The 14,360-nt window shown below is 44.6% G+C and overlaps 1 protein-coding gene across 1 annotated transcript in view; it reads left to right on the top strand.

Moving 5' to 3' along the window:
* Nucleotides 1–14,360, top strand: part of med13a (mediator complex subunit 13a) — a 70,966-nt gene that overhangs the window by 19,896 nt on the left and 36,710 nt on the right. The window contains exon 3 of the mRNA XM_085469425.1: nt 728–896. Within this exon, the coding sequence (XP_085325551.1) occupies nt 728–896 (169 nt within the window). The remainder of the gene's footprint in view (nt 1–727; nt 897–14,360) is intronic.

The following is a 14,360-nucleotide window of genomic DNA, read 5'->3' on the forward strand; positions in this document are numbered from 1 at the left end:
CACTCTTGTTTGCATGTACACGGCCTGTTTGCCATCTTTCTGACTGTTTTGCATTCCAGGAAATGTTTAATTTCTGTAGCAGAAGTGTCTCTGCGTCCAGACTGTGACAAATATCATGTTACAAGACTGTAACCCGGTCTCCTCTAGTGGTTAAATGTGAATTCACACCGCTGGTGTGATTGGTTGCCACACGTCAGTTTATTTGACAGTTTGTGATGCTGCAGGGTGTTTCATAATGACATCTATAGAATGAAAGGGCCATTTAGTCAGCGTGGATTTTGTTGTGAAGTCATGGACGCGGCGTGCTCGTGCTCAGTTTGTCAGAAGTTTATACATATTCAGCAGTGATGCGTTATTAAAAAATAAACACTTTCACAGCATTTATGTGTCGCCCACTGTGAAGTCAGATGAGGTCATTCTGGGTGATGAAACGTTTTTAGTGTAAACCTCGGTGTTGGGTGTGATGTGACGATATGTTTAGTTATGACAGTTGGCGTTGCCATATGTAATGTTGTAAACACTGATAAATATCCTTATTAGTGACAGAGCCATCTGATCAAGTGTGAGGCTGCTTCTCCTCAGCACAGCAGCGACACGCTCTGTGCTCTCGTGATTGACATGATTGATTATTTGCCCTGCAGAGTTCTTACTGTTTTCTCTATAAAAATGGTACAAAAGCACTCAAATCTTCACCTTTCTGATAGCTCTTTTCTGTTTTCTTTACCAGCCGAGGGCGATGGGCTTTGGGAGAATGGCCCTTCCTACGAGTGTCGCACTCTGCTATTCAAAGCCATCCACAACTTGTTGGAGCGCTGCCTCATGAATCGCAGCTTTGTTCGCATCGGCAAGTGGTTTGTCAAACCCTACGAGAAAGATGAGAAGCCCATCAACAAGAGGTAAGCTGGCACTGCTTGTTCTTGGCCTTATCCTCCTCTTTTTATTTTATAACATTGCTGTTTTGAGTGAGGCTGTGATGTGTTTGGGTGCAGCTGAGTGGGATGAGCCCTGACGTTAGTGGTTGTGTTCCCACTGTTCACTTGGCATGAATACATGCATTCGTGTGCTGGCTGTGGGGAGGAGCAGGTATTGGATAGTATGGATCGTACCAGGGATTTCCTGTTGTGTTTTTGCTGCAGATCCTCTCAGTAAACATTGTGTTTGGGCTGTCTTTCATGTTTGGCCCTTTTGCTGGAGCCCGAGCAAACAAAGGATCTGGCTTCATATGTGTTTGTTGATGTTTTGAAGCCTGGACTGACCTCAGTCCTGATGGGTGCATTTTTGCTGGGGAGGGGAGGAGGTACCCTTGTGCCAGCACCGTCTGTTTCCTTTCTCTCCTCTCACTCTGTGTGTGTGTGTGTGTGTGTGTGTGTGTGTGTGTGTGTGTGTGTGGTGTAGCTGAGGTGTCCTCCACCTCCTCGTTGCTATCTGCTGAGCTGGGTTTCTTGCCGTCTGTGTCAGAGTTCATTGATAACAGACAGAGACACGGCTAGTGAGGACAAAATGACCATAGCAGTTCTTCCCCACCAGCTACCCTCCTCACTTTGTCTTCACACTGAACACACAGCCACTGGCTGAAAGCTCCATTGGAGGTCTTTGTAGATAATGCTTTTAAAAACTGCATTTGTAATGTTAGGTGCTGACTAAGATTAAACCATTTGGAGTTGGCATGGTGCTTTTGGTCAGATTTTCCAGACAGCTGATCACGGGGCAGTCCAGCTATTTGATCTTGTGTAGGCACAGCCACGTTTGTTTGTGTTTGCGAGACATTTGCAGCGTCCAGGTTAGAAATTGTGTAAACTGTATCTGCTGCCAGCTTGTTGTTATCACTGCCTCACTGTCGCGTACGAATACGTCTACTGTTTCACTCTCCTACATCTGTAGACAGTTACTCTTGTGTGGTAGCTTCATTTAAACACTGTTATAATAATAGACAAGATGGTACTGAAGATCAAGTAGCTTCTCTCTTGAGCTGTACACATGCCCTGTTTTTAGCTCTATCGCCTCTTTACCCAGTACGCTGATTGCAGAGGGCCCCGGTCAAGGGGAAAAAAACACAATGGTCTTTTCCTCTGCTCTGGAATTCACAGGCCACCCTGTCTGTGCGTCTGGCTTTGCCTCCCTCTCTTTCTCTCCCCTTCCCTCCATCCCCCTCTGCTGTCACGGAGCAGACTGGGCAGGTTATAAATAGTGGTGCAACTACCCTGAATCTCAGTTGTCGTCAAAGATTTTCTTTTCCTCCTCTCCTTTGGTGTGATCTGCAGTGCCCCAGCCGTGCTGGGATTTCAAAAAACACAGCGCCACAAAAGGGTGACAGCAAAGTAACCGGGCTAGTGTCACTGCCGTGTCCCGAACCGCTTTTAATGTAATGCTGTACTGTTAGTTATTCATAAATGGCTCTAGTAATGTTGAACACAGAGCAGAGTCTGACTGTCTTATCCTTCTTTGCCTCTTGTCTCCATGGCAATATTGAAGCTTGCCCTATCAGTACTGTGATAGAGAACTGAGTGTTTACCCCTCGGGAGACCTGATCGTGGTGTGCAGCATGACTCGTTATGACTTAAGTCAGTGCGCATATCCAACATCCTTGTCGATGACTGGTTGAGTCCACTGGGAGTGAGTGGAGTCGGAGGGAATTCCCACTCTCATTGTCTTGTGAAAACTCTACTTAACTGTACAATGTTTAACTCCCGGATGCCCCCCACCCCAACTATTGTAACACCATGTAGTTGGATTACTTGACACAGTCGATGTTTGCCAACATAAGCACCTTGCTCTCCTTTCAGTGATTTAATTTAGTGTGACTTTTTCTTCTAAAACACTAATCGACAAGCAAAAGCTAAAATATGAGAATCAGGACGTGGTAAGAAAACTGCAGGTGTGCATGGTCTTTGTAGCTGATTACTATAATCAGAGACGCTGTGTCCAGGAGATACTCATTGTCTTATCTTTCATTTGGAGAGATGAATTAGGAGAACAGTAGTTTTAGAGATCTCCTCATTGAAGCGGTGTAACATAAAGTAGATTTGAGGTTTCTAGACTGAGTCCACGACATCAGTGTCCTGCAGTTATAGTGCCAGGTTTGTTCTTACTGTATCAGTCATAAAACCTTCACAGTGGCCTGCTTGTGTCGTCGTAGCATGCTGGCACCCCCAGTTTAGTGAGTGACTCTGTGATCAACATGTAGACTGAGCGCTTCTTGAATGGCTGTTGGTCTTTTTTAAAAAAGAAAAATCACTCCAGGTTGATTATGGGGGCTGTCCTATCCTGTTTGCCCCTCCTCACAATTCAAACTGACTTTAGTGAGATTGGAAGGTGAGAATTTGAATTCCATCACAACATGACAAAACCAAGTGTTTAGACTATTACTACATATATCGTTATTATATTACCTCAGTCAATGAGGTTATATGATCACCTCGCTCGCTTATGTCTTTCTTGATCTGTCACCTATGCAGAAGCATGCAAGAGCACATTTTTATATTCATTATTCCAGGAATAATGAATATAAAAACTGACTTAAACAGTCATGGAATTAAAAGAAAATCAATGAGAATATATTGTAAATTCTCACTGTGTGCATTTCTACATTTAGTTCAAGTTCAAGTTCAAGTTCAACTTTATTGTCACTTCAACCATATACAGTTTAAAAATACACAGTGAGGCGAAACAACGTTCCTCCAGGAACCAAGGTGCTACAAGACAAGTTAGTGCAAAAAAAGATAATAATATATCTAGTAATAATATTGTGCAAAAGAGCATTTACAGGTTGGTGTGTGCGATGGTTTGGTGGTGTAGGTCAGTGTGTTTGCGCTTTGTGTTGGTTAGTCAGTCCAGTCTCAATGTTTTGAGGTATTTGAGTTAAGCTGAGTGATAATGTTAGTGTATGTGTGTGTGTGTGTGTGTGTGTGTGTGTGTGTGTGTGTGTGTGTGTGTGTGCGTGTTTATCAGTCAGTCCCTTTTTGCTGAGGAGACGGATGGCTTGTGGAAAAAAGCTGTTGCACAGTCTGGATGTGCGTGCCCGAATGCTTCGGTACCTTTTTCCAGATGGCAGGAGTGTAAAGAGTGTGTGAGAGGGGTGTGTCCGATCAGCCACAATGCTGGTGGCTTTGCGAATGCAGCGTGTGGTGTAGATGTCCTCAATAGAGGGTAGAGAGACCCCGATGATCTTCTCTGCTGTTCCCACTATCCGCTGTAGGGTCTTGCGGTCTGATATGGCACAGCTCCCAAACCAGACAGTGATGCAGCCGCTCAGGATGCTCTCAATAGTTCCTCTATAGAAGGTGGTCAGGATCGGTGGTGGAAGCCGGGCCTTTCTCAGTCTTCTCAGAAAGAAGAGACGCTGTTGGGCTTTCTTGTGCAGGGAGCTGGTGTTGAGGGACCAGCCGAGGTCCTTCTCCAGGTGTACGCCCAGGAATTTGGTGCTGTCAACGATCTCCACAGAGGAGCCGTTGATGCTCAGCGGTGAGTGGTCGCCTCGTGTCCTCCTAAAGTCAACAACCATCTCTTTTGTCTTGTCAACATTCAGAGACAGGTTGTTGTCCTTACACCAGTCCGTTAGTCTCTGCACTTCCTCTCTGTACGCTGACTCGTCGTTCTTGCTAATGAGACCCACCACGGTTGTGTCATCAGCGAATTTAATGATGTGATTTGAACTGTGTGTTGCTACACAGTCATGAGTCAGCAGTGTGAACAGCAGAGGACTGAGCACACAGCCTTGTGGGGCCCCAGTGCTCAGTGTGGTGGTGCTGGAGGTGCAGTTCCCGATCCGTACTGACTGAGGCCTTCCGGTCAGAAAATCCAGGATCCAGTTGCAGAGGGAGGTGTTCAGGCCTAACAGGCCGTAACTGTTTTCAGATGTGATCTGACTGCAGTTGAATCCTCGCTTAAATCCAAACAGGCTTGATTGATTTTGCCCCTTCGTGAGTGCTGATGCGTTATTCCAGCAGTATGTTGTTCTGGATACAAGTGTCTGCTGCAGAGAGCCCAGTCTGGTATAGCTGGACCACAGAGCAGTGCAAAGGTTTACATATACTATTGCTGGATGTTCACCTGTTAACTTCTCACTGCTTTTTGTTTGCTTTGTTGTTCCCTGGTTGGCACTGAGCCACGGTGTATTTACACACTGTATTAATCTGTGTTCAACAGGGCCAAAGTACTTCCATGGAATTGTTATCATGTTGCCTCTTTTCAGTATTTTTTCCCAGTTTTGGAGGAAAATGCACGTGTGTGCTTTGTATCACTTTTATGCCTCTCATTAGTTTTGCTTCTGTGTTTTATGCACCTGTAGTTCAAACAATGCTTTATAGCAGAAAATGTTTGTTTACTTTGACGTTAAATCCATAAGATGCAGACCGACTGGTTGTTTATTGCTGTTGTATGATGGGCTGGTAGATCAGTTGTGTGTAGGCTCTTTGAGAAGTGGTTCTCATCTGGGGAAATATGAAATTGTGATAGGCACATTATTTTCTGTACATACATAGGACGATAAGTATAAGTCACAGTGGATATTTAATGCAATATACAGTGTAGTGTACATGAGTGTACTGCTGGGGCATACTTTTGAATTGGTCAGCAGTCCAAACTTCCAACATTGGAAAAAGATGTTCAAAAGCTGGAACTAATAAATACTGAAACAGCTTGCTGGGTGTATAGCTAAAAATCAGATCTGCAGATGGGAAACGCCGGTCATCCCTCTGATCAGCAGGCGGCTCCTGTGCAGCATCCAAAGTCTCCAGTTGGTGGAGGCTGGGGCCAGCTGACACTGTTCATAACCTCAACCCCAGACCTCAGCACGCCCGTGTTGAAAAGCTTACATCATCCCTGCCCCTCCTCCTCCTCTTCGCTTCTCATTATAGCATGATGTATGTGGCAAACAGTTTTTCTCAATCTAAAAATAATAATAATTAAAATAAAAAACTGCAAAAAGTTGCTCCTCTAGTTATCTTTTATTAGATGACAGACTCGTTTCCATTTGATAAATAAATGGCTGCACGCTGATCAGTTAAATCCCTTTTGTTTAAAACGTGAGCTGCAGCAGCATGAGTCGATCCAGCTGACGGTAATTCTCTTTGTTTGGTGAAAAGGCGGCTCCAAGTTGTGTAGCTTCTGTGAACCTTCTACTGCGAGGTACACTGGCTCCAAGAAAGACAGAGAGGGGGGGAGGGAGGCGGGGAGCGAAGGAACAAGCAAGGGAGAGCTCCTCTTGGTTGTCATGGCAGCAGGGAAATGCACCCTGGGATCGAGTGTTTCCAAGGTGAAGCGGGATGCTCGTGCTCCATTGGTCAGCTTAAGGCAGACTAACTCGTCGACTTGCTCCTAATTGGCTGTGCCACTGAAATTCAGAGCAACATTAAATCCAGCCTGCTTTGAGGTTTCAATTTGATCAGGACAAAAGGGATATTATTTCTTTATCTGCATGGCGTGTGCTGTGTACTTGAAGCGGCATTTACAGCATCGACAATGTACTCCAGCTGCGCTGCAATCAGTGTTAGATTACCACTCCACTGTATTTAAAATGTGTGTATTTTTGTTGTGCATGCAGTTGTTGTTATTGTTGAAAGCATCGTTAACAAGTCAAGCTGTTATGAAATGAGGCCAGTCTGCAGCAGCTCGTATTACAAGAGACACACACACTAACAAACATGTCTCCCACACATGCAACTGTCTGCACTTTTCTGCATGACTGTGGCTTATGTGGATGAGCACATTCTTCCGCTATTGTTTTGGCCCGATGTTGGGAGGTGAATGCGCGAGTCCTGGTTCGCTGTGGCAGGCGGAAGCAGAGAGCAGCACTCTGTTAAGTAGGACAGTGCAGGATAAAGGGCCACTGCCTCCAGTCTGGGGCTAAAGTGCTAAATTTATCCCCTCCCTGCTCCCAGCACAACACAAACACACAAACATGTTCGTCAACAATCAGTATGCGAGCCAGTCCACATCGAGGGCAGTCTCGGTGTTGGCACGCAAGTGGCTGGACATAGAACCCGCAGTCAGCAAGGAAAACGCACGTAGTGCAGTCGCACAGATATAGACATGCAGGAGAGTTCAGCACCTCTGCTCGGTACCCTGCCCCCAGCACTCGACTGCCTACCCCCTGATCTTGCCCACACTTCATCAGTCTCTCTCTGCAGCAACAGGAACTCCAGGGAGACTGGGCTGAGGGACCATGTGACCCGGTGCTCTGGATATATCATGTTGCTGGAGAGATCCTGTCCAGAAGATAAATATGGCTCTTAAAGGAAAATACCGATAGCTTTCATTGGTATGGTTTGTTTGCTTAATTGCTGCCCAGTGATACAATATTAATGATTCATTTCCCTTGGCGTTACATTAGTGTTACATTTTTAAAGTCCTTGCACCCTCATCTTAGTAAGACTCTATAATCTGTAGCTGTCACCTAAGCTTAACTACATACCGACATCAAACCTGTCAGCTGTGTTGCAGAACTCGTTACCTCATTACTGTAAATTGGTTACAATTTTGAATATCGGAGCAGCTTCCACTGTTTAGTGCCAACCAGAACTGATCAGTCTCTGTTTGTACTGTACCACTGAGAAAACACATTTTAGAAGTCAGCAGTGGAATTCAAGTGCAGCAGCATGACCAGAGTTCCTTGGTCATAGTGAACGATGCGTTCTTAGGTTTCCCCCCACTACCTCGAAGTCACCCTCTCATTTCCTCAGCAGCCGGTGACCCGCATTCCTTCCATTCCTCTCATCTTCCTATGTGACCAGGGGCTATGGTGCAGTACAAGCAAAGGTCTCAAAGAAGTCGTCATAGTTAATCCGTCAGGCGTCACGTCCCCTCATCTGCTCTGCTCTTTTCTGTGATTTGTGTGCTACTGTCTTTAATCCCAACGTTCTGGCAGATGGTCACATTTAAAGATAATATCTTATGGTCGGGGGCATTTCACCTCATCACTGCAGACTCCTGTGCGGCTGCGTCACAGCCTGACCTAACCCTAAAATGTCCAAAAAAGATGGAGGCAGATTTATGGATTGCCAGATGTGTAATCCCTTCCATAGATTACATTGCCAATTACACACACATGTTGTCAAAATAATGACAAACCAGATGTTTGGTTTTAGGTAAATGCCATCTTATCTGGGCTATTATGATAAAAAAAAAAGAAGTAATCTGCAGCAGTACTCGCCAAGCACGCTGCTCCAAGCATCACGGAGTTGCCACAGCTCTTGTGTGGGTTTATTTTACCCCCAGTATCTTTTTATTTCTTTATGTAATCCCGAGCTGACTCCGTGATTTTGAAACTGGGGCTCTTTCAGGGCCATAGCGTCTGTTGCAAGAGTCCTTGTTCTTCCTTTTGCTTGAAGGTTTTAATTAATGGCTAAAACCTTTTCACCACATGTGCAGCTTGAGCTTTTAACCTGCTAGTAAAGTCTTGGGCCTCATACTTGCAGGCTTCTGATATTTGTTCTGATAATGAAAGAGATTCTGCCTTTCTGTTAACCTTTCTTTGTTTCATGAAACCTGTAAATTTGGTCATGGCATTCATTTACATTTGCATATAGTGTCTTATAGATGGTAAAAGTGTTACATGCTTTTCAAAAAGCATATCAGCTTATTAGAAAGAAAAGGGACAAAGCGGGCCTTGTCATTGTGGGTTCACTGCAGAAGCCCAGCTTTAATCCGGGATAATGCTGACTAATTGCCCTTAGCTCCGAGTAATGAATCTTTATTATTACAACTGCACAACTCGCTTACTTGTGTCATAATGATCTAATGACCCAGCACACTTTTAAACAGGCTCAAAATTATTTTGTCATTACATACTAGCATAGTAAATGTCCCCCCCCCCCCCGACAGGTATACGCTGTTTTATCCTTTTGTCTCATCCTTTAGTTTATGAGTGTAGCATGCTTTGAACAGACTGAATATTTCAACAGATTGGTATCACACAGCAGTGACACGAGCTCCTCTTTGACATGAACATGTGCACCGTCACAGTTGTGCTACAGTTGCAAAGGGATGATGTAAATGTGGTAATGTGCGTAATGTCTGGCTCACATTGAGAAAATGGCTTTTAGCTGATTGTGTGTGTGTGTGTGTGCGCGCGCGTTTGTGTGTGTGTGTGTTACATGCTAAATGGGGAGGCAGCTAGAACCCGACTTGCTGTCAGGGTTATGTCAGTATTATCTTTAGTCAGCTACGGCAGTATCCGTGTGCGGTTGTGATACACTTGCAGAGGATCGGATTTCTCCTCTTTTTATGGACTTGTCGTTCTATCTCCATCCATTTTTCCTTCCCTTCCAAGTTTAATCTGACGCGTATAAAGAGACTCAGCCCCCATCTCCGTTCGTGGCAGAGGGAAATCAATTCAGCGTAATAGAGCTCTGCATGTGTGAAAGTGCTGGCCTTAAGATTTTTAGTTTGGTGTTTTCCCCAGCTCTGAGCCTCCTGTGTACACCAGCTAGAGCTGGTGTGTGTCTCTGGGCCTTGTGTGTTTTTGTGTTTATGTTACTTGGCAGTAGACAGCAGTGTTGTTTTTCCCAGTGGTCAGGTGGCTAGACAGTAGGGAAGATTATATCACCCTGGAAATGTCCTCAAATTCACTGCTGTTTACCGCTTTAATCCTTTTTCTTCTTGGCCTTGCCCTGCTGAGCAAAATGACACAGATGAAAATCTTCTGTTTCATTTCTCAAGCCAAAGGCAACCGTGGCATTTTACATTAAAGTCCGATTTGCACCGCCTTTCTGTGTATGTCCTAGTAACAGGCATGCAAACTAAACAGTAACACTGTTAAGGAAAACAGACTGTTTTGTTCTTTGTAAGAGAAACGCCTTTCACAACTAACCACACTTTCTTAGCATGAACATGGATAAACAGTTGTGACTGAGCGGTGACATAAAAGACTCCGTGTGTGATTGCTGCCAGCTCCAGAATCATTGTTTATTAATGTTGTGCCAGAATCTGTGCCTATGCCAGCATGTCTTGTCACTGCTGCAGCACATGACCAGTCAAAACATGTTTACATGCCCCAGATTGTAATAACAAGCTGCTACAATGGCAGATAACCATGTATTGGACAGCCCAGAGGTGACTGATGTTTACAGTAAAGCAAAATGACCAGAAGTGAAAGGGCCTTTGTTTTCCCCTGAGGAAGGCGCACTGGTTGTTGTGCTGAGGAAGTGTACAGCAGCTAAACGGAAGCCCACGTCTTAGAGCGGAGCAGCCGGACGAGCTCGACAAACATCTGTGGAATGTCACAGCTCGACTGTAACCTTCCTTTTTCTCTCTTCTGTCTTTTCACAACTTCCTCCCCCCAAACTCTTCTTGTCACTTCATGCTCCGTGGCTTACAATCGACTTCTGATTCTGCACAGGTCAAGTTTCATATTACCTTTCTAACTCTGTGCGTCGGTGTGTCATTCCTATGCTCAAACAATACAACAGTTCCCAGAAGACTTTTTGGCATTCTCTAAACCTTGTTTTACACTCTCCCAATTAAAACTGGATTAATAACAATAATAAAATGCTTTATTATATGGTTTTATCCAACAAAAGGATGTCTTATAAACAGAAACAAATGTGAAAAGCAAGAAAGAAAGTTATAACAGTGATACCACCAAAGTGCAGTTCACATGAACTTAATGTAGCTCAGGCAGTGAATGGTTTCATTGATTTCTGGGAACCTTGGATAAAGATGATGGCAATGACAAAGGTAAACAGGTGTACTTGGACTCTGGGTGTTGTGCAAATAGAAAAGTGGCAAAAGGCAAGGCTAATTGTGTTGTATGTGAGACACTAAGGAAGGAACAAAGGACTTGTATCAATTACCCAGGCAGAGAGATCGAGCTGGAAAGGATGTGCAGCAGGCTGGGGTGATTAAGGATGTGCTAACGAGGGAAGGGAATGTGCTCAGATGGTGGAAGGAGCTTTTTGAAGAGTTGATGAATGTAGAAAATGAAAGGAGCACAGTGAATCAGGAAGTGCAGATAATTGGTAAGGAGAAGAGGGGGTAGCTGGGAAGAGGAGAAAGGTAGTTGACCCAGACGAAAGTAGCAAGGTTTATATGCAGAGCTGTAGTAAAAACAGGGGATTAAGCTGTTGATCCACACCAGGAAATTATGCTGAGACGAGAGGTGATGATCATTGAGCAGCAGTATGGCTTCATGCTGAGAGAGAGCACTACAGATGTGATGTTTGCTTTGAGAGGTCAGAACGAGTTTCACTCTGTTTTTGTGGATGTACAGTGCCAAGAGAGCAACCGTGGGACTGCCTGAGGAAGTGAGACGTGGTAGAGACGTATGCCAGGCTGGTGCAGAATATATACGAGGACAGTGGTGAGGTGTGTGGTAGGAGTGACAGATGGGTTCGAGGTGGGGGTGGGATTCCACCGGGGATCAACTCTGAGCCCCTTCTTGTTTGCACTTGTAGTGGTGGACAGGCTGACAGATGAGGTCAGGCAGAGTGAGCGTAGGGAGCACTCACTACCGGAGAGGCGGAGGTATGTTCTCCAGAGAAGGAGCAAGACAAAATAACATGGAGTCGAGGTAGTGAAGGTTGATAGGTTTAATTACCTGGGGTCAACCATCCGAAGCAACAGGCAGTAGACACGAGAGGGGAAGAAGAGTGTGGAGGCCGGGTGGAGTCAGGGGTGACAACAAGACGGTAGTGAGACCTGCTTTGGAGACTGTGGCACTAACAAGAAAACCAGAGGCTGGACTTGAGGTGGCAGAATTGAAAATGCTTCAGCCTGTGTGTGTTGATGCATGTGAAGGCGACAGAGGAATACAAGAAACTGAGTTGTTTGTTAGTGAGACGGTCATTATCATATCATCTATTTGTGCTACTTATCAAACTATCCCTGCTGAAGGTGCTCTCCGTGCTCCGGTCCACCTGTGCCGCCGCACAGGTCGCTGGTCTTCAGCACCTCATTTTCATGCCAGTCCAGCCGAAGGCAAGTGTGCCCACCTGCCGCCTTTGGTATGTGGCCACGCTTCAAACCCTCACCGGATTGTCTTATTGTTTCCTTACCAAGCTGAGGGCCATTTGCATTTGAGAGGTGAAGCAGGCCTTGCCTCTGTGGACAATCAGAATGGCATGTGAGCAAGCGTCTGCTGTGTGTGACAGTGAAGAGAGTAAAAGGAGGAGAGCAGATCAGAGAGCAGCCTAAGCCATTTGCCAGTTAATAGATGAAGAGCAGAAGAGAGGGAAGCGGGAGGAAAGGTGGAGACGGATAGAAAAGATGATTAAAAGATCTCGAGGTTGCTTTTTCAGGCTACGTCAGCCTGTTTTCTTTTATAGTCGTTCTAAACATGACAGACATAAAAATGTGAAGCGGGATCCCACAAATCTAGTTAATGAACATAATACTCTGACAAGCATCACGCTGTTTTAAAGGCTGTTTAACTCAGCACTTTAGATGCACTGCAACCTGTTTCATCACATCATTCTTGAAATGATGCTTGAATTCCTTTAATAATTTGACAGACCAGAGGAGATACTTAGTTCTTTCTGTGTCCATTAGCTCGAGCTTTGTCTGCTGTTGACAGCTGGTGGTTTAATTGCAGCCACGCAGTCTTTTGTGGTACTCAACGCTGGCCTTGACTTTTGGCCTCTTTTTCCTCTCCAAGTGCAAGCAGTGTCTCGCTGCGGTGGAGATGACATTCTGAAATCCCAGAGAAGCTGAGTCTTGAGGCAGGTTCAGCACAAAGTAACAGACACAATGCGTGCCCCAAGGGATCCCTCTGGGGATTCCTGGTGAACCTTAGGCAAAGTATAAAGCTTCTGAATGAAGTCATAATTTCATTTGGAATCGAGTTGGGATGGGACTCCTACAGGGATGTCAGTGTTGCTTTTAAAGGAGCATCGTTTGCACATGATTTTTACATTTTTGTGATTTATTTTTTCGCGTGTATTCCGTACAGACTTGAGAGCATTACGTTTCAGCATGAAGGTCAGTAATGATTAGAGATGGGGGTGACTTGATAGAGCATTCTATCAATGCAAATATTCAGAATACTATAAACAAGAGGGTTCATCTCACGCACGACCATCCTGGGATAAGGTCAGCCGAGCAAACTTGCATCAAATTGGTTCAACTGAGAAATCATCCAACCCTGGACACACTTAGGTTAACAAAGTTGCCTCCTAATTCAAAGCAAGCTAATGGCCTGCCATGTCTGGCAGGTTGGTTGCCCAGAGCTTGTTGCACGTTAACAGCAATTTCTAATTGAAAGGCAATAGGAAGCAACCTTTGTGCAAACAGTTGCAGTCTGACTTGGACCAAGTGCGAGTTTGTCAAAGTTGTGTAAATAATTGCTACCTGATATATAAATGCAGACAGAATGCCAACATGTTGCCATCAGTCTGAATTCATCTTTGTCACATGTTGTGTGGGCTCAACTAGGGCTGTGCGATATGACCAGAATCTCATGTCCCGATATAAGACAGCTGCGCGTCATGTAGCTGAGTCGAGTGTTTTAAGCGATGCATGAAACGATAAATTTTAGACATAAGTTGTAACGGCGCCGTTTTCTTTGTATTTATTACACGGCGTGCTGCGGGGAAAAGCCTGTTCTAACGTTTGAGTCTAAGCTTTATTTTTTAGCACCTGGCGGCTCTTTTTTTACTTCTCATCTGTAAATAATCTGCTCTTTCACGTGATTCAGTTTATTTTGAAAAGTCTCAACAGGACACGCGATGCTGTTACCGTCGTTGTTGCTAACGACAACGCATAAAAACAGGCGCTTGTCTGTCAGCAGTGTGGGTATATTAAATATAAGAGAAAGAGAACTTTAATAAATGAATATAGCCACTACAGTGACCATCAGAACGATTAAAAAATATTGCTGTAAACAGTTTATTTTGCGACACCACGAAACAAACGACAGCGTAAAATGAAACGATTTTTATATCGTCATCCGATATATAGGGCTGCTTTGGGTATTTGGGTTGCTGCCCCAAACGTAATAATTAAACGCAACAGATGAGACTTTCAGTGATTTATCGCAGTTTATTGCCGTCTTATCAGAAACAGATTGCATGTAATTGCAAACTTGACCACATTTAATTTCAGACTGATAGCAGCGTTTATAGCAGGTTTTAGGGACGCTGTCATTTTGCAGCCACAAAACAACATAATTTCCTGTTTTTAAAAAAGGTTTTAAATAGCAATGCAAAATGCCATAATATAATCTATCTTATTGTGATGATATCATACCATGGGGTGTCTGCTCTGGTGATTCCCACCTATAGTAGCCATGTACCAAACTCATTTACTCAGAAGTCCCAGTACTGCTCGACTCATCTTAGCTAGCGGAACAACCCGCCACTCTTACCAGCAGCTGTTGGCCGCTGTATGTGTCTGTCTTGCACACTGTGTGCGCACATGGTTTTACATCC

The sequence above is a fragment of the Copadichromis virginalis genome, linkage group LG10 (genome assembly GCF_057382275.1).
Source record: "Copadichromis virginalis isolate Kocher_CV1m ecotype Utaka linkage group LG10, C_Virginalis_male_GT1.1, whole genome shotgun sequence".
Lineage (NCBI taxonomy): Eukaryota > Metazoa > Chordata > Actinopteri > Cichliformes > Cichlidae > Copadichromis > Copadichromis virginalis.